The sequence below is a fragment of the Alligator mississippiensis genome, chromosome 7 (genome assembly GCF_030867095.1).
Source record: "Alligator mississippiensis isolate rAllMis1 chromosome 7, rAllMis1, whole genome shotgun sequence".
Classification (NCBI taxonomy): Eukaryota; Metazoa; Chordata; order Crocodylia; family Alligatoridae; genus Alligator; species Alligator mississippiensis.
In genome coordinates, this window is record NC_081830.1 from 62723139 (window position 1) to 62742949 (window position 19811).

The window sequence follows — 19811 nt, forward strand, 5'->3', positions numbered from 1 at the left end:
ATTCAGGCAGATTTGAACAGGTTGGAAAAATAGGCAGAACAGAATAGGATGCAGTTTAACAAGGATAAGCACAAAGTGCTGCATCTAGGGAGAAAGAATCTCCAACACATACAGATTGGGGGTTGACCTTCTAAGTAGCACTGCAGCAGAAAGGGATGTTGGAGTCCTAGTAGACTCCATGATGAACATGAGTCATCAGTGTGAAGTGTTAACCACACTCTATCATGCGTTAGCAGGTGTATCATGAACAGGTCTAAGGAGGTGATACTTCCCCCCCCCCCCCCCCCAATGCAGCTGAGGTAAGGCTGCAGCTGGAGTACTGCATCCAGTTTGGGGCATTGCACTTCAAGAAGGAATAGGATAACCTTGAGAGGGTCTAGAGGAGGGCTACTCATATGGTTAGGGGCCTGCAGGTAAGGCTTTACGAGGAGAGATTGAAGGACCTGGATCTCTTCAGCTTCCACAAAAGCAGGCTGAGAGTTGATCTTGTGGCTGCCTACAAATTCATTGGGGTGGGGCATCAAGGAATAGGAGATACTCTGTTTACCAGGACATTCCTTGGGGTGACTAGAAACAGTGGCCACAAACTGGCAAAGAGCAGATTTAGATTGGACATCAGGAAGAACTTCATGGTAAGGGTTACCAGAATCTAGAGTGAGCTTCCAAGGGAGGTGGTGCTCTCTCCTACCCTGCAGGTCTATAAGAGGAGACTGGACAAGCACATGGCTGGGGTCATCTGACCCCAGCACTCTTTCCTGTCCAGGGCAGGGGCTCAGACTCAATGATGTACTGAGGTCCCTTTCAACCCTAAAAGTCTATGAAATCTATAAATCTATGAAAATTATATCATGCCTCCCAAAGGAATTCTGAGTTTTACTTTAGATCAGTTATTACTTTTGAATAGAATATTCTGCCCTGCAGAGATACAAGACATGTACCCTTCACTAAATAAGAATGGCTTCATTAGGGTTTTTTATTTTGACTTCATCATGTGAGTACCAGCTTCCATCAGCTATGATACCATGGGCTAAATAAATTTATCATGTAATTTCCTCAGATTCCCTTGTGATAGTGATGTTCAGTTTTTTGATCAATTTTTAGCAATAAAAATATCTGCCTAAACCTCTTTCTTCATGGACATTAGTTGTGAACAAAGCTGCTAAAGTGAAGTTTCTGGTGTATTTTGGAAACACGTTCTAGAGGGAGCCTCAGATCATAACATAAATGAAACTTGTCAACCAAAAAACCAGATGTAGACATAATTTCTCTGTCTAAGAGTGTGTCCATTAATTGTAAGTTAATGTTCTGTGCTTTTCTTGCCTTTCTCCTTTGTAAGGCACCTGAGTAAAAGTCAAAAGTGAGGTATATCGAATTGATTCTTTGGTAGACAATTTTAAAGATTTCTCATGAGGCCAAAACTGTCCTGACAGTCTGCCTTCTAGGGCTAATGATCTATCTGTAGAATATTATGTTGAAGAAAGGATGAAGGTTGACATGTTTTGGCACTGTGAGATATTGGGAGTGGAAGGTTATCTTCTGCAGTTGTTCATCTATGGTCTCACTAATAGCAATGGTCCCTTATTCTTAAGATAAATCTACAAAGCATGTGTGACAGACTCAGCCATTGATGACAATGGCAAAGCTCTAGGGCTGGAAGTTGCACATAAACTGGTTTAAGTGATTAGAAACTGGTTTAAACCTGTAACAGAACAGAATTTCAATATACATAAACCAGTTTCAAAATGGCTAAAACTGGTTTAAGATAAACCTGGTTGAATGTAGTATCAGACTTACCTGAGTTGGGTCAAACCGGTTTATGAAACTTCTGTCCCAGACCCTTTCTTGGTTCAAGTTAAATCACAGTCCCTCAGCATCCCAGCATGCTTTCCACCCAGGGGCTGGGCTGTGTTGTCATCTCCGGCAGAGAAGGGTTGAGGGGTAAAGGGGAGGCAGGGACTTCCTGCCCCCTCCTCACCCCCCAGCAAACCCTGGCTGGGGTTTGGGGCCAGGGAGGGGGGTAAGCTTCCCTTACCCTGAGTACAGAACAGTTCTGCACTGCTAAAAACTTAATGCTGGCTGCTACTGTGGACTACAAATCCTAGAGGCACCTGGAAAAAGAAGAGGAAGTGATGAGTAACCCTGCAGAGTGCGGTTGTTGTAATTCTGGACTGCAAATCTCAGAGACCTCAGGGACAGTAGAAAAAGGAAGAAAACACACAGCTCATGCTGGCTATGTGCCAGAGAGCTGTGCTGTAGCACCCCTGGGGCTTCTGGCTTGACCCACTGCAGGCACGTGGCTGCATTTCCTGAATCAAAAATGAATGTCTGTCCATCTGTTTCTCAGTTTAATCTGTGCAGTTTAGACTAACCTGGAAAGACTGAATTGATCCAGCCTCAGGATTTTTGACTATCTGTCTTTAGCCTTATTGAGTTAAGAAAAGAAGAGGTCCCTAATTGAACCTAAAATGTAATTCAGAAATATAACTCAAATGATATGTAAGGTAGTGATCTTAAACTCAACTTTGCTCTTTCTTTCTTTGATCTCAGGCTGGTTTAGCTGAGCGGCTGGGTCTGATGCACTACATGGAAGTTCTGATGATGATCACAAGTTATGAATATGTTCCAGCAACATCTGATGAAAATGTCACTGTGACAGATACAGAATTTGAGAATGTTCCAGTTCGGTTATATGTACCCAGGAAGCAGTCCAGTGAATTGAAAAGGGCAGTAATTTACATTCATGGAGGAGGGTGGTGCGTTGGAGGCTCAGGTAAGCACCAGGGCTTCTTGTTTTCACTAGCTAGGATCTTGTGTAGCAGGTGTCAGCTGCTAGTGTAAGGTGTTGCTATTTTACGGTATAAGTTTACAGGAAGGGACATATTAGATAAGAGACATATTATTGTAACAGGTGAAGTAGAACCTCTTTCATTCAAGTGTTAGAGGCCCTGTTCTTCAAGACTGATGCAGGTTCTAGTCTCTCTATGTGTATCAGTTATAGGGCAATTGTGTGCATTAACTGCAAGATAACAAATAAACTTATTACACTATGACAAATGGGGGAAGAAAGAATAATGAGGAGGTTTCGGTACCATATAAAGATGAAGAACATCTATGTGGAACCTGTTTGGTAAGCCCCAGTAAGTGTCACCCATAGATAGATGGTAGGACTATGAGAAGGAAAGGACAAATGCATATCATAAGGAAATGATTGTTTATCTGTTAGGTGAAGAGTAGGTGGGTATTCTTGGGAACGTATTTGCTTCAGATTTCTTCATAATTTAGAAGGTGCTTTCCAATTTCAAGGAAAAATTTTCTTATCACATCTTCATTTCTAATGCTGTGCATTCTCTTGGAAGAAGTTAGTTAATTGCTTTAGTCAATTTAGTGTTATGGCAGACTAACCCTGTATTTGGCTTTTTGTTTTTTCCCACATTATTTCCAGCAAGACATGCTGTAACGTATCTCATTTTTGTGCTGTGCTTTTCCTGTTAATACTTCATCTGAATGCTTTTGCTTGTTTCCACACTGAAGCCTGGTCACATTCCTTCTCAGAGCACACATTCTCTGCTTTTTTTATAATTGGACTTTAACGACCTAAATAATAAATGCTTATAAATGACCATCTTAGACAAGCATCCAAATTGGCATCATCAATGTAGTACATAAGGCTTAAATTCCTAATGATCACTCAGGAGCTCACATTGCATTGTTCTCTACTTGTAGGGATGCTAATTGTCAGGCTTGTAGAGCCTGAGCCAAATTCCACTCTCAGTAGAGCTCAGGCAACCTCTCTAATTTCAGCCTGGATGCGCTCGTGAACTCATCCCCTGGCTTAGTTTGGACTTTCTTTTTTCCTTGCTATAAAATTCAAGCTTTCTGGACCTTATTTTATGTGTTGCACTTGAGAATTTAAATAACTTATTGCTTTTTCATGGATGTCCCCTTGAATAATGTTCAAACTACAGTATAATCATTTGTTTAAACTCTACTGCTAGATAAAGCTGTGTGCGCATTATTTGCATTACGTTGCTGTGAAGGCACTGAACTGTGGAGTTTTTGGAAAGTTCCTGGCAAGTGTCTGCCAAAAGGCACATGTCCTATTTTACATATTTGTTTTTAACTGTAATTGACTATGCTTGAAGTGACTTGTTTCATTTCAGCCATGGAGCCCTATGACCTCCTGTCGAGATGGACTTCAAACAAGCTGAATGCGGTTGTCATATCAGTCGAGTAAGAAAAATTCTGTGTCTAAAACAAATTAGGATTTTCCCTACAACAAAAGATGTAGTTTATATATATAAATTTAGGGCTTGGAGTTATGTGGTTAGCTTTAAATACTTGCATGCAAAAACTGCAAGGATTTGATGGTGAACTCTGCGAAATAGTAGGATTTGGGCTTTTGTGAAGTGTCTGAGTAGGAAAACTTCTTCCATTTAGCATAAACAGAAAGAATCCCTGGTTCTCATACCACGTGCAGGTCACATTCATAAAACCCTTCCCAACAGTGATATATATTAGCAGTCTTTGTGTTAGATTTTTCATATTTGGACCCTGTGCTTCTTGCAGACAAGCAGACAGGAGCCAGGACTTGCAGATCCCTTCCCTGGGTAGGTTGAGAAGACTAGCATTGAATTTATTCATTTTAAGGCTATGAGAAAGTACAAATGAATTCAGTTATAGTTGAGTGAAGGTTTGGGGAGAAAGGGAAAAGACAAGTTAGTAATTAAAAACCATTTCAGTCATGTTTTTAGTTGTATATTTTGTTATAAAAAGATCTGGCCTATGATAGATTGCTAGGCAAATGCAAACTTGGGAACAAATCAGTTAAATAAGCAATAAGAATAAGCCATTTTTAAAATAAGTAAGCACCCATTAAGTGCCCTCTTCAGAGCTCATGTTTTACATTTTTGTATTGTTGAAACTGACTTTATTTTAAAAGCTCTCACTCTTCTTTAACCAAACTTACACCAGGAATAAAGTTGTATAGTTGTATTACACATCCCTGCAGCCAGTAGCACTCATTCACAATAGTAATAGGAATGGTATAAAGCCCTAGGCCCAGATCATTCTTATCTCAGAAATATCAATTGGAAAAGTCATAGAGGAAAGAAATCTCTGCAAGAATCTACCTATCACATTATCCAGTTTCCCTTCCCCAAGAAAAGCCAGCAATGTCAACTTTTAAACATGATAGCTCCCTGGGTAGTCATGTGGATTCCTAAGAATCTTTAGGAAGCCAAAGTCATCTGCATGGAGACCCCTTGTCTCTCCATTGGATCTGGACACAATTGTACACTATCTGCTCCAGCTCCCTAGTAGTGTACCTCCATTACATTTAATGGCAAAGCATAATGTTTAAAGATATATACAGTATATACACATCCACAGAAGTCTAGGCCAATATACAAAACAAAAATAGAAATAAACATATTGAGTTCATTTTTAGACATCAAATAATTGTATTTTATTTTAAGATACCAATCAGATAACTATCAGAGAGGCATTTGCAGTGTGAAGCAAGTCACCTGATGAGCGTAGGCAGCATAAATAAGAAAATGCGGTGGTACTGGATACTAATAACATAAGAATGCAATGAGATGAAAGTGATGTCTCACCCACTCCTTTTTGCAAATAGAAATTGATTTGGCACAACAGGGACTGCTGTAATATTACAATGTCTTCTAAGAGTAATATTGTTGTGTCTTATTGTATTTTCTTTATACTGACCCTTTAAGGCCAAAGCCCTCATTTTCAGCACTACAGGGTTCAGTTTGCTTTGTGGCAGTTTTTGCAGCACTGGTGACTCCTTGTTCACTGGCATGAGGAGCCAGGGGGCATTTTCTTGGTTCTTCTCACTCACAAGGACTGGGTCAGGCCAAGGGCAGAGACAGAGCGAGTTTAAGTGTTGCATACATATACAGAGGGCGGTTGTTTAAGATCCACCCTGGATATGATTCCAAAGATTTATAATAATAAATAACTGTTAGTTCAACACAGGAGTATCCAGAGTATTATTGCTAAACTCACAACTTATCAAGTATTGAATTGACAAACATTCCATTAGGCTGCAAAAGCACATCATAATCCTTTTGCACCCTGAATCAAAGTTTCTGGAGCACAAATGCTAATTATCACTTCTAGCAGCATTTTAGGTACCCTAAAATTAGCACAAATGCTAATTATCACTTCTAGCAGCATTTTTTACCCCCCTTCCCCTCTGAAAGCTTTCATTTTAAAATATTCTATATTAGAAAAGAAGGGTGGCATAATTACATTTGAAAGAAAAGTAGGGAGAGCAACAGCACCCTTCAGATGACCTAAGGCACTGGAGTGCACAAAAGGATATTAGGAGTTTCTTTCCTTTTGGATACCCATGCATTCAGGTAGGCAGAAACAGAAGATGTAGACTTCTACATCTGTTACACCACAGAACTGGGGTTTTGTTAGACAGGTTGAAGACTGTTCCATCTCTGTTCCTATCACATACATGGTGTAATAAGTATTAGATATTGGGAGCATTGTTTATGGCTGCTGCTTTTTAAAAAAATATCCAGTATAAGGGTCCCTATATGGAACATTCCAGCAGGATGTTTCTTAGTCATGTTGCCAGCACACTGTCTCAGGGACTCATTGTGCTGTGAGTACCACTTGTTTTCCTCCCATGCTCTTAAGTCTTTAAAAGGTCTTTCAGAATTTAAAGTGAAGCTTTACTCTGAAAAGTAATGACATAATATGGCCCCTTCTTACACAAGAAATCCACTCCCTGAGTGCATGTTCAGAGTCTCATCTGCTCACTTAAGTAACTAAAATAAATTTAACTCATTTTTATTTTTATAGTTGTAGCCCTGCAGAGTGAAAACAGCTGCAAAAAAGTACGTTGAAAATTGATCCACTTAGTGCATCCTCAGCAGAATTGTTTGTTAAATGCAAATCAGTTACCCTTTACAATCCCTTTAAGGACATGGATATTACAATATTATGTGTCTTATAATGCCTAGGAGCCACAATAATGGATCCATTATGCTGTACAAATATAGGACAAAAGGACAATCTCTCTACTTCCCAAAACCTTGCAATCCAAGTATAAAATAGGAAACAATGGATATAGATGTAGAAGAATGAAATGAGACAATACTGGTGAGCAAGGTAAAATGTGGTTTTGGGGCACCAAATGCCTAATTGTCAAGGTTTTGTAAGGGTCATGGGAAAAGAGACTTTTATGGCTTTGAACAAGAAGAATGAATTACTTGACAGATGGTTACCAGTAGTTCTTACCAAAAAAGGCAGCATGGGAGAAAGCAAGAAGGTACTTATTTCAAAATGTCACCAGTGGGCAATGGAAACTGACACCATTGGCCAATTGGAGGTGAGAGTTAACCTTACGATACTGAATAAGAGATGTTTCAGGTGAGGGGTAGTCCATAAGGGGCCTTCAATGTGAAGTTAAATAGCTTATGTTTGATGCAGCAGAAAAGAAAAAGTGAGTGGAGAAACACAGCCAAAGCAATTGGCTTAGAAAATAATCTTTGTAGAAGCTTTCTGACTGTGTGCTAGGAAGGCAAGATTCAATTTAGCAAAGCAAGGAAAAAGGATGTTTCAGTAATTTAGAAGGGGTGATGAGACCCTGGAAGACAGTTTTACCTATTTGGATAAATAAGAAAAGCCTTAGTTTAGATATGTTATGCAGAAACAATTTGTACAGCTTGGAGAGCCTGATTATGGACAGGGGAGATTTTAATTAGTTCAAAATGAGTCAGGTCAAATTACTGAGAGAGAGATTTCCAATTTTTCTACACAGCCATAATAGATGAATGTATGTTTGTGGCTGAAATGATGAGACAGAGACCTGTGAAATACTCTGAAAAAGCTGGAATAGGGGATGATGAATATCCTGTGAAGGATGCACTGAAGAAGTGATTAGAGAGGTAAGGGAGATCCCTGAGAAAATAGACTTATGGAATCCAAAAGAGGATGAGAGTCCAAGAAAATATCCAAGGTTCAAACAACAAAGTTCATGTTGACATGGATAATATAACAGTCTCAAAATTTGCCTAAGAGGTCTTTAGACTTTGGTTGATTAGAGTGCAAAAAAGCAGAAATCAGATTGAAGAAGCTGTAGGAGGGAATGGAAGATGAACTCCAGGCATCAAGGCTAAGTACAGACAGTCAAAAAGTCTGAGGCTGAATTGATTCAGTCTTTGCAGTTTAGTTTAAGCTGCAGGGATTGAACTGAGGAACAACTGGACAGACATTCACTTTTGATTCAGGAAATGCAGTCATATGGCTGCAGTGTCTCAGGCTAGAAACCCAGGGGTGCTAGAAGACAGCTCGTTGGCACATAGCTAGCATGGGTTGTGTGTTCACTTCATATTCCTGCTGCCCCCGAGGTCCCTGGGATTTGCAGTGTAGAATCATAACAACAGGAGTCTGCAGGGTTGTTCATCACTTCCTCTTCCTGCTTCCAGACACCTCTGGACTTTGTAGTCCACAGTCACTGCCAGCAGTAAGTTTAGCAGCTCTGTACTCAGGGAAGGGAAGTTTAACCCCCTTGCCTGGCCCCTGACCACAGCTGGGGGTGGGGGAACAGTCCCTTCCTTCCTCCCCCAACCCAGCCCTTCTCTGCTGGAGCAGACAGCACAGCTCAGCCCAGGGCTGGAAAGCATACTGCGATGCTTGAGGGCTGTGATTTAACTTGAACCAGGAAGGGTTCTGGCTCAGAAGTTTCATAAACCAATTTGACCCAACTCAGTTAAATACGATACTATATTCAATCAGGTTTATCTTAAAGCAATTTCAGCCATTTTGAAACTGATTTATGTGCACTGAGCTTCTGTTTTGTTACAGGTGCTGGGTGGCACAGAAGTGGAAAGGGATCTTGGAGTCCTAGTGGACTCCAAGATGAACATGAGTCGGCAGTGTGACGAAGCCATCAAAAAAGCCAATGGCACTTTATCGTGCATCAGCAGATGCATGACGAATAGGTCCAAGGAGGTGACGAATAGGTCCAAGGAGGTGATACTTCCCCTCTATCGGGCGGTGGTCAGACTGCAGTTGGAGTACTGCGTGCAATTCTGGGCGCCACACTTCAAGAGGGATGCGGATAATCTGGAGAGGGTCCAGAGAAGGGCCACTCGTATGGTTAAGGGCCTGCAGACCAAGCCCTACGAGGAGAGACTAGAGAAACTGGAACTTTTCAGCCTCCGCAAGAGAAGGTTGAGAGGCGACCTTGTGGCTGCCTATAAGTTCATCACGGGGGCACAGAAGGGAATTGGTGAGTATTTATTCACCAAGGCGCCCCCAGGGGTTAGAAGAAATAATGGCCACAAGCTAGCAGAGATAAGATTTAGACTGGACATTAGGAAGAACTTCTTCACAGTTTGAGTGGCCAAGGTCTGGAACGGTCTCCCAAGGGAGGTGGTGCTCTCCCTTACCCTGGGGGTCTTCAAGAGGAGGTTGGATATGCATCTAGCTGGGGTCATCTAGACCCAGCACTCTTTCCTGCTATGCAGGGGGTCGGACTCGATGATCTATTGAGGTCCCTTCCGACCCTAACATCTATGAATCTAGGTTTAAACCAGTTTCTGATTACTTAAACTAGTTTATGTGTAACTTCTGTCTCTAGCCCAATTGTTCACACTGCTTTCCACAAGCTCAGAAATGAGGAGGTCCTCAATAGCTAGTGATAATTACTCCAAGAATAGCTACTTCAAGAATGTATTCAATTCCTTTTTTAATCTGGCTAAACTTTTAGCTCCACAACATCTTGTGGCAATGTGTTCCACACTTTAATGACACTCTGGAAAACAAAAGGTCACAAAAGAAAGTTCTAAGCTTACTACCTACTTGTTTCATTTTGTGACCTCTAGTTCTTATATTGTGTAAGAGAGAGTAAATAATAAATCCTTATTTACTTTCTCTTTGCCATTTAGTATTTTGTAAACCTTTATTATGCCCCCCACCCCCAATTGTCTGTCTTCTAAACTGTATGGCTAGGGACAGAAATGACACATAAGCTAGTTTAAGTAATCAGAAACTGGTTTAAACCTGTAAATGAACAGAATTTCAATGCACATAAACCTGTTTCAAAATGGCTGAAACTGGTTTAAGATAAACCTGGATGGATGTAGGATCAGTCTTAGCTGATTGAGGTCAAACCAGTTTATGGAACTTCTGTCCCAGACCCCTTCCTAGTTTAAGTTAAATCAGAGTCCCTCCACATGCTTTGCAGCCCTGGGCTGGGTTATGCTGTCTGTTCCAGAAAGCAAGGTTGGCCCTGCCCCTCTACTCTCTAGCCAGAGCAGGGGGGGCTAGCTGACAAGAGGGTGGGAATGGAAAACCTGTCTGGGGATGGCAGCTGGGTCTGCCTGAGGAGAAAGCCCCTGTCAGACCTTTCTCCTCTGGGGGCATGGGGTGGGCTGAGCAGGGCAATAGCCTGAGAGGCACTGCTTCCCCCAGGCAAACCCCTGCTGGGGTCTTGGACATGCTTTAATCCTCCCTTACCCACCTCGATGTTCTGCCCACACCCCTTCCTCTCTCCTAGATCAGGGCATGCGGTGCAGGCAGGTAACAGCCTGAAAGGGACTGCCTCCCTAGGCAAACCCTGGCTGCGGTCTGGCAGAGGCTTTAATCTCCCATTTCCAGCTCAGTTTGCTGCCCATGCCTCCTGCTCTCTGCTGGAGCAGGGCATGAGGCATGGGTGGGCAATAGCCTGAGAGGGACTGCACCCCCCAGGAAATCCCTGGCTCGGGGCTGGGAGGGTCTTTAATCTCCTGTCCCCCACTCAGTGTGCTGGCACCGAGCCCTGCAGGAACAGACTGAGAGGTGGAAGCTGCTGGCAAAGACCTGACACAACCATCGCATATATGCTGGAGAAGGAGCTAAGGGAACAGGAGAGGGACTGCTTGTGCTGGTGTGACCAAAGAAAGCAGAGAACTACATTTACAATTGGCAGAAGACCAGCAGACTCCACCCTCTCCCATCTCTGACAGAGACTGAAGCAAGCAGTTGATAAGGGGAAAGGGGCATAATTCCCTTCAGCTCCCCCAGGCCATGGGGGAGGGGGAAGAGGCTGGGGAACGGGGCTGGTCCCCTGCCACCTGTAAGCACAGAGCCAAGCTCTGCAGGACCAGACTGAGAGGTGGGAGATGTGAGCAAAGACCTGGTACAGCCATCACATGTATGTGCTAGAGACAGAAGAACAGGAGAGGGTCACAGGCAGTTTGAGTTAGTGTGACCAAAGAAAGCAGAGAACTACATTTACATTATGAAGCAGAGCCAATTAAAGGTGACAGACTGGAATACCTAAGCAATAGGGGTGTGCGAAGTGGGCCTTATTCAATTCATATTCGGCCCAAATCAGGGACAGTGATTTGATTCATTGATTCGGATGACTGTCCCTGATTCAATTCAGCCAAATCTGAGTCTGAAGATTCGATGCTGATTCAGAGAATCAGCGATTTGGACAACTTTAAATGTTTTTTCTACATGCCTTGAGGTACCAGTGTGGCTTGTGAATGCTGTGATGCTGGGGCAGATGGAGCATCCCACAGGAGTTCAGGGGGCCGTCCACATGCTCAGCAGCAAACCTGGAAGTGGACTGGAAGTACTTCCGGTCCACTTTCAGGTCCACTGGGGAGCACATGGGGGACCCGTCCTGCGCCCCCTCAGCTTGGCAATTGCCCACAGGGGGATCCCAGATGCCCTGCCAGACACAGGAGGCACCAGTCGCCAAGCTGGGGAGGCATGGGGGTGGGCCCCAGCATGCTCCCCAGTGGACCCAGAAGTGGACCAAAAGTGCTTCTGGTCCACTTCTGGGTCTGCTGCCGAGTGCACTGGAAGTCCCCCGCACTCCTGTGGGACTTTCCATGCGCACCAGCATCTCAGCATTGATGAGCAACCTACTACCTAGAGGTATGTAGGAAAAACATTTAAAGCTGTGTCTACGTCTGAATCTCTGAATCTTTCTGAATCGATTAGAGGGTTCCAATTCAGAGAGATTAAAGTGTTCTCTGATTCGATTTGGATTCAGAGATTCAGCCACTGAATTGGGCCGAATCGCTGCCAAATCTAATCAGGGACTGAAGCTTTGTACAGCCCTACAAAGGACTTTCTGAAGACCTGGCTATAAGGAGTCTAGGTTGTATGTAGCTGTATTGGTCTAGAGCCAAAAGAAATTAGAACTCATGGTAGAGGTGGTATCTTTTATTAGACCAAATAGATTTTTGCAAAAAAATTCTTTAATTTCAAGCTTCCATGCACCAGCATCATTCTTCAGGCATAGGAAAAAAGATTGTAGAAGTTCTCCTAGGTAGAAATGAAAGTTCATTTTCATAGGAGAGTTAAATGTGTCGTAAAATCTCCTGTTTGGCACAGTTCATTTTATACAGGTTAGGCTCAGAGAAAAGGTGGAATAATCTGATTACCTCAAAGTTGGTTGGTGGCAAGCAGGATACAGTCATATTTCCTTCTGGTTCTGATGGTTCATATTTCACGGAAGAGAAAGAGGATGGAATACTCTTCTGGGCAGGAATTTCTTGTATGGTGAGGTGTCTCTGGGCTCTGTGATGCTACAAATTACTGTGAACAAAGGCAGGAGCAAGGTCTCAGGTTTCAGGTGGTAAAACTTGCTTTCTCCTTGTAAAGTTACGAAGATTTCATTTTAAAAAAATCAGCTAAAATTAAAAAAAAAAATAAAGCTGGCAATTAAAGATTTTTTTTTTTTTTTTTTTTTTTTTTGCAAAAATCTAGTTGGTCTAATAAACGATATCACCTCTGCCATGAGTTTTGATTCCTTTTTGCTGTAAGGGGACACACTGCCCTCAGGATCACATAAGACCTATGCAAGGCTTTCTCTTGTCTTTTAGGTTTATTACATTCCATGGGTGACTGGTGCCACATTGCTACTCATCCCCTTTTCCAGATCATTTATGAATATGTTAAACAGCACTGGTTCCAACACAGATCTTTGGGGAACCCAGGTGTTTACTTCTTTCCATCCCCAAAACTGACCGTTGATACTCGCTCTGTTTTTTATGTTTAAAACAATTTCTAATTCGACAAATTCATGAATGGACTTTCCCTATAATCCCATGACTACTTAAAATTAAGAGCCTCTTATGGGGGACCTGGTCAAAGGGTTTTTGGAAGTCCAGATATATATTATGTCAGCTGAATCACCATAATCCCTCTGCTTATTGACATCCTCAAAAGAACTCTAATAGGTTAGTGAGATGTGATTTTCCTTTGACAAAGCCATGTTGGTTTCTCCCCAGCAAGTCGTGTTCATCCATGTGCTGGACATATTTTTTCCTTTTTTTCTTTTTAATTAAACATGGTTTTGCCCTGGATTTCAGTTGAATGAAAAAGAAGGCAAGGCATGTAAATCTTTCTGATTATGTAAAAATTTCAAGCCTGGTGGGTCTCCCTGTATGTAAGTCTGGAAAGCAAGTCTTTAGCAGTAACTGTCTCTTGGCAGTAGCTGTCTCTTTAGCAGTAACAGTATCTTTTGTCTTTAGCAGTAACTGTTTCATGGTATGCATTTCCTTAGGGTAACTGTTGAGACAGGGTTATTCTTCAGCTCCCAATAATGGGTTCAAACATTCATTAATTTTATTTAAATCAAATTCCTTACCTTTGTTTAAATTATGCAGAAATGATTAACTTTCCCCATATTTTCTCTTGCAGCACAATATCACTCAGCTTTTAACACAATTATTATAATCAGTAGTATCATTTTCATTGCACATATTTTTAAGAAAAAATCAAGGCAATGATAGTATGTATATAGCAGCTGAGTTTTAAGATTTGCAGTATTTTCCAGGAATGTTTTGCTCTCAGCAATACCAGACAAATGGTGCTTTTTATTGCAAATGGCCTATCAGTGGAATGAGGGTATTATTACAGAAATTACATAAATCTATTAGGAAATTGTTGTAGTTGGATGATAATCACAGAACATCAGGACTTCAATATTAATTTTGAATCATTTAGGATAATATCGCCCTGAGCTTAGGATTTGTATACCTCTTCAGCAGATTAGAAAGAAGAGGCCCAATAACAAAATGATGCTATTTCTGTTAAATGTAATAAATACCTACAAATTCTTGAAGCTTCTGTATTGTGGGGTCAACCTCCCCTCCCCTGCCCCCCGCCAAAAAAAAATCCCCCCAAAACCAACAGCAACTTGGATTTCACATAGAAAATGAAAAAGTTTCCACTGTGTAAATGGGTTTATTTTCATTAAAATTCACAAGTGTAAAATTAATTGTGTCTGTTTCCCCAAGCAGTGATAGGACAATAACATGCCCTTGTTTATGTTCCCAAAGATACAGACTAGCACCTAAATATCATTTCCCAGCTCAGTTTGAAGATGTGTACAAGGTACTGAAGTTCGTCCTACAAAATAATATACTTGCACAATATGGAGTAGACCCATCTCGGATCAGTGTTGCAGGAGATAGTTCAGGAGGTAACTTAGCTGCTGCAGTGGCACAGGAGGTAGGTTATTTATATTTTACAGGTTTAGAGACTCTGTTCTGCTAATTTTTCTTACTGGATTATTTTAAACAAAATATGTTTTTAAAACCCACGATTATCACACACAAACTAATCGACCTCCCAGTTATCTTTCATGTCTGGTATGTGTGAGTTCTGAATTAGGCTGTCAGTGGATAAATACAAGCCAACTATTTCAGGTTCTGTGGGCAAGTGTTTTGTGTCTGAGGCTGAACAAACTGCTTTAGCATAATTTAATTTCCATAGAACCATAGAGAAGTAGGGCTAGAAGAGACCTTGAGAGGTCATCTAGTCCAACCTCCTGCCTGAGGCCACAGTGACTAATGTCTTTATCAGCTACAAGACTGATATAATATGCACAAGAGATCCTAGAAAGATAGTCACTGTCCCTTCCCCCTCCCTGCTCCCACAGAGGAAGGCAAAACCCATCACAGTCCATATCAATCTGACCAGGAAGTAAAATTCCTTCTTGACTCCAAATCTGGTGATTGGTCTGACCCTGAGCAGAGGGGAAAAGCTGAGAACTTCTAGCTGTAAGTCCCAGAAGGAGCATTGGCATACCCCAGTCAAAATCCCCAACCTCAGTCGTAGCCAATACCCAGTGCATCTGGAGTTGGATTAAAAACAAACAAACAAAAAAGCCCCAAAACCCTGACACAAGAAGCAGTGGGGGTAGGGGGAGGGAGGGGCAGGAATTGTCCCATGCAACAATCAGCAAACCCCAAAAGCATTGGAAATCCCCATAGTAGACCATAGGCATAACTTCACCTAGATTATCCCTGACCAACTTCCAACATCCATCTTCCTTAGACAGTTTATTCCACTGCCTCACTGTCCTAACAGTGAAGAAGTTTTTCCTGATATCTACTATTTCTAATGCTACCACTTAATAACACAGTAGCAGTCACTGATAACCCAGGTACTTGATACCACTACATGCTCTGGTGGGCTCTCCCCAAATATGAATTTGGGGAAAGAAAAAAGATGAATTTCGAAATATAATTTGGTCATGTCACATGGCCTGTATTCAGACAAAACTCCTTTCATGTTGACTCTATTAGGAATATTATTTGAAAAAAAGCTTGCAGAATGTAATCCATTTTGTTGGTGTGTCTACACGAGATGTTTACTGCGCAGTAGATTAATTAGTTGCACAGTAAATGTCTCAGTGTTTGCACATTTGTCCCTATTAAGCTGGAGTAAACTAACAAACTCTGCAGCAGCACTGCCTGCCAGCTAGCCCCCACCCTGAGGCATCATTATTCCCTAGCCAGCCCCTCTACAGCATGTTGAGCCAGGTGATTGCCAGCTGATTGCAGCCCTGGGCTAGCAGGATGATCCCTTAGACCCCTAACCAGCCAGGGATGCTTGACCCAGCTCAATGTGCTGTACTCCCAGGTGCATGTTCAAATGCAGTAAACTTTGGAATGTGTTGCTCCAGAATGTATCACTCCCAGACTCATGTTCAAACGACGTGCCTGGGAACAATAAATTCTGAAGCAATCATGGGCAACTAGTGCCTCCTGAATCTGTGGGGCACCAGCAGCTGATTGCTGACCGGGATGGCGGGGGGGATGTCCCCCAGCAGCTGATTGCTGACTGGGGAGTGGTCCCCCAGCGGCCAATGGCAACTTCTCTCAATGCCCCCACATTCTCAGGGGGGGCACCGGCCATCACCCCCCCCCACGCCCCAGCCACCAATGGCCAGTCTCTGGGGGGGGAACATTCTCCTCCATGCTTCTCCTACGCATTTCCTATTGAAGCAATAAATTCTGGAGTTTATTGCTTCGTATTAAATGCACATGTAGACATACCTAGTTTGAAGTACAACTGCAAGAAGCAACCAACTATGAGTGGGTTGTCAGTGCAATCTAGCTCTATAACAAGGTTTTGTGACAAATTAAATGTAAATAAACTCTTGCTGCTACAGCCAGAAAACAAAAAAGAAGGCTTGGGTCTCCTCTCAAGAGAAAGGATAACATTTAAGTGGTCAGGGTTTTTAATTTACTTTGTCCACTCATTTTGTTTTTTGTGTTCAGGATGCATGCAAGCTTAATTATGAGCACCCTAAACTCTCCTCAGGTTTAATAAGACAGAGTGGATGAAGTCTATGTATTGTGAAATAATTAATGAAGCCTCAAAAGTCTGCAGTTTATAAATCATGGATGTTTCTATGTAGCAATTTTTACTCATTAGACAAGCACCAGTGACTTTAATTTTATGTCAATTAAAGAACCCTTTTGGATGTATTCTTTTCATTCAATATATAAGATAATAAGGGACTATATTTTTAAGAGCACCTATGAGAAAACAGTTCTTAACATTCCAGATATGGTTAGAATTGTTATTCGACATATTGTTTTAGGTGACATTTCTATGAATTGAAGATTTAAAAAAAAATTTTGTTGCATATACTGGAAAATAATAAATATGTTAATTCCATTCCCTTCATTGTGTGTTGGAGCTTCATCTTCATTGTGTGTTGGTGCTAAAGCCTTTGAATTGATTATGGAATTATTCTATTTTTTACAGCTGCTGGATGACCCTGAAGTCAAAATTAAACTTAAGACACAAGCTTTACTTTATCCAGCTCTTCAGACCCTTGATCTGAATTTACCATCCTATCAAGATAATGAAGACAAGCCGATTCTACCCAAGTCATTAATGGTCAGGTTCTGGAGTGAATATTTTACTAATGACACCTCTCTTAATGAAGCAATGGCTTCCAACAGACATGTCCCGGAAGAATCAAGCCATTTATTTGCATTTGTAAACTGGAGCAACTGGCTGCCTGAAAAGTTTAAAAAGGACCACACTTATAAGGGCCCAATTTATGGAAGTTCCAAGTTTGGAGAAAAATATCCAGGGTTTCTGGATCCAAGAGCAGCACCACTGCTAGCTGATAATGTTAAATTACATGGCTTACCTCTGACATATGTCCTTACGTGTCAACATGATGTCTTAAGGGACGATGGAATCATGTATGTCTCACGACTTAGGGAAGCAGGAATTCAAGTAACACATGACCACATTGAGGATGCATTTCATGGGGCTTTAATGTTTATTACAAGTCCAACTGATCTCGCTGTAGGGCACAGACTAGCAAATAAATATATTGCATGGTTAGATGAGAATTTATAAGAGAAATTGCATATTTAACACCTGCAACTTTTACTCACTGGGTCTCAGTCAAATGCTGTATTTGAAGACAAAAATATCCCTGTTGAGCTTCATGGACATGAAATTGCCATATTTTAATATATATTGCTCTAAATTATTTGGATTCAGGATGGCTTCTTGCCTATCCTGTCAGGTAATAGAGTCTGACTAATCTAAGTGCTCTTTCATCCCTGACATGTAAAACCCAAGTCCATACAACATCTATTAGTCTCCCTAGATTTCTCTAAACAGGAATAAAAATGCCCCTGAACATGAACCATTTTGACCCAGTGCCTATACCCAGTGTGAATTCCTCTTCCTTTGGAATTCTCTTTCCATTCCATACGCTCTGCTGCTGATTCACAGTTCATTTTACTCCTTGAGGTTTTTCTTAATTTGTTCTATTAAATTCACACCCTGTAAGCCTCTGTGTGTGTCCATAATATAAATATTAATTTGTTAGTACCAGTGTTTAGTCTTTGCTGCCGATCCATCTTAGAATCTTTGCATCTGCCCTAGAATAGGTTCCCCCTATATGCTACTTAATAATAAAATGCTTATCATTAAATCATGGTCACCAGTGAGAAATTATACTACAGTAAAAGGGGTAGTAGATATAAGTGGAATTTCAGAGAAAATCCATGAGAAAAGTTTTGATCTAAACCTGTGAAGATTTGCTGGCTGGCATTTCTGTGAGTTTATTTCTCTTCTCAACAGAATTCAAGGTAAGCACTTGAAAAGATAACTAAGTTTGTATGGCTGTAAATACAATGACGTTACAAATATGTAATTATGTTTTGTGCTATTATTAGACTTTCTCTAATAAGAACATTCATTAACCTCTGCTTATTGGGATAAATTAAGTGGTAAAATTTAATATTGGATACAATATCAAATACAACTAAAGATCACAGCTATTTGATAGCATCATTTTTCTGTTATGTTTTTCTCATTACTTATTAAAATTGTAATCAATACTCAGTAATCTTATCTGTCACTATTTAGTAATCTCAGCTGTCAATAATCAATAAACACAGCTAATTTAAAGTTAATTTAGTAATATTTCAATACAGCACTCCAACTTGCATCACTATCCTTTAACATGAATGTGCTTATGCATGAAATACATATCCTAAAAAATGTTGGGATAATGAAAAGTAACCTCACCACATTGAGTATTGATTTTTATGTGCTTGTAACTTGCTGTTTTTCCCAGAAGAAAAAGATACTAAAACATAAAATCAACAGTTTCCAGGTGTGTGTGAAATGGAATGTATACATAATGATTATAATATTAATTTGCCTTCATTTTTCATCATTATAATTATTAACATTAAAATCTGAACTTTTTTATTCAACAATGTACGGTTCATCATTTAAATACAATTTAAAGGTACAATTGAAGAGGCTTACTTTGTCTACGCAGCGGTAATCAATATAAACAGTTTAGGGTAAATCCTGTGAGACATTGAGATACCTCCTGCATCAATTCCAGAAAAGTTAAGAGTGTACAGTGCCTTATAGCAAACACAACTCTTGAAGACTCATGTTTCTCTTCTAAAAAGAAAAAGAATGCTATAATAAATTTATTTTATCAGCAAAAGAGTCTGGGATTATACTGAGATTTATATTAGGTTCAGGATTCTGGGATACATGAAGGCTGTAGGGTACCTGGAAATGCCAGAACAAATTGATTACATTTTTTAAGGAGTAGATTTCTATTTTCCCTTCCTCCTAAGTTATTCCTTTTAAAGGGTAGCAAACCATCACATAGAAAACATTTTCTGTATTAAAAAGCATCTCACTCAGAAGTTGTATACAATATTGACTGTATACTCTCCCCCGATCCCCTCTCTTTTTCTCTTTCTTCCTCCTCCCTCTATATCTCTCATATGAAATTAATTCTCTGTGATGCTTCAATTTGTCTTGTTAAGTCTTGCCAATATATTCAGATGTGGACAAATTGAAGAGAGTCCAGCGGAGGACAGCAAATATGGTGAGGGGCAGGCGCAGCTGGTGAACTCAGACTGGTGGGATCATGGGAGCAGGGTGAAGGTGGGGGTTGCAGCTGGCCAGGAGCAGGGTGGGCCTTCCACCACCCCACCAGTCTGAGTTCACCAGCTGTGTCTGGTGAGGAG

General features: G+C 41.0%; 1 protein-coding gene across 5 annotated transcripts in view; it reads left to right on the top strand.

Moving 5' to 3' along the window:
* Positions 1–19034, top strand: part of AADAC (arylacetamide deacetylase) — a 91208-nt gene extending 72174 nt beyond the window's left edge. For all 5 annotated transcript variants that reach the window (XM_019491865.2, XM_059731041.1, XM_059731040.1 and 2 more), the window contains 4 exons: positions 2548–2770; positions 4161–4230; positions 14325–14496; positions 17047–19034. In XM_019491865.2, coding sequence (XP_019347410.1) covers positions 2548–2770; positions 4161–4230; positions 14325–14496; positions 17047–17655 — 1074 coding nt within the window. In that variant the 3' untranslated portion in view covers positions 17656–19034. The remainder of the gene's footprint in view (positions 1–2547; positions 2771–4160; positions 4231–14324; positions 14497–17046) is intronic.
* Positions 19035–19811: the final 777 nt, after the last annotated feature.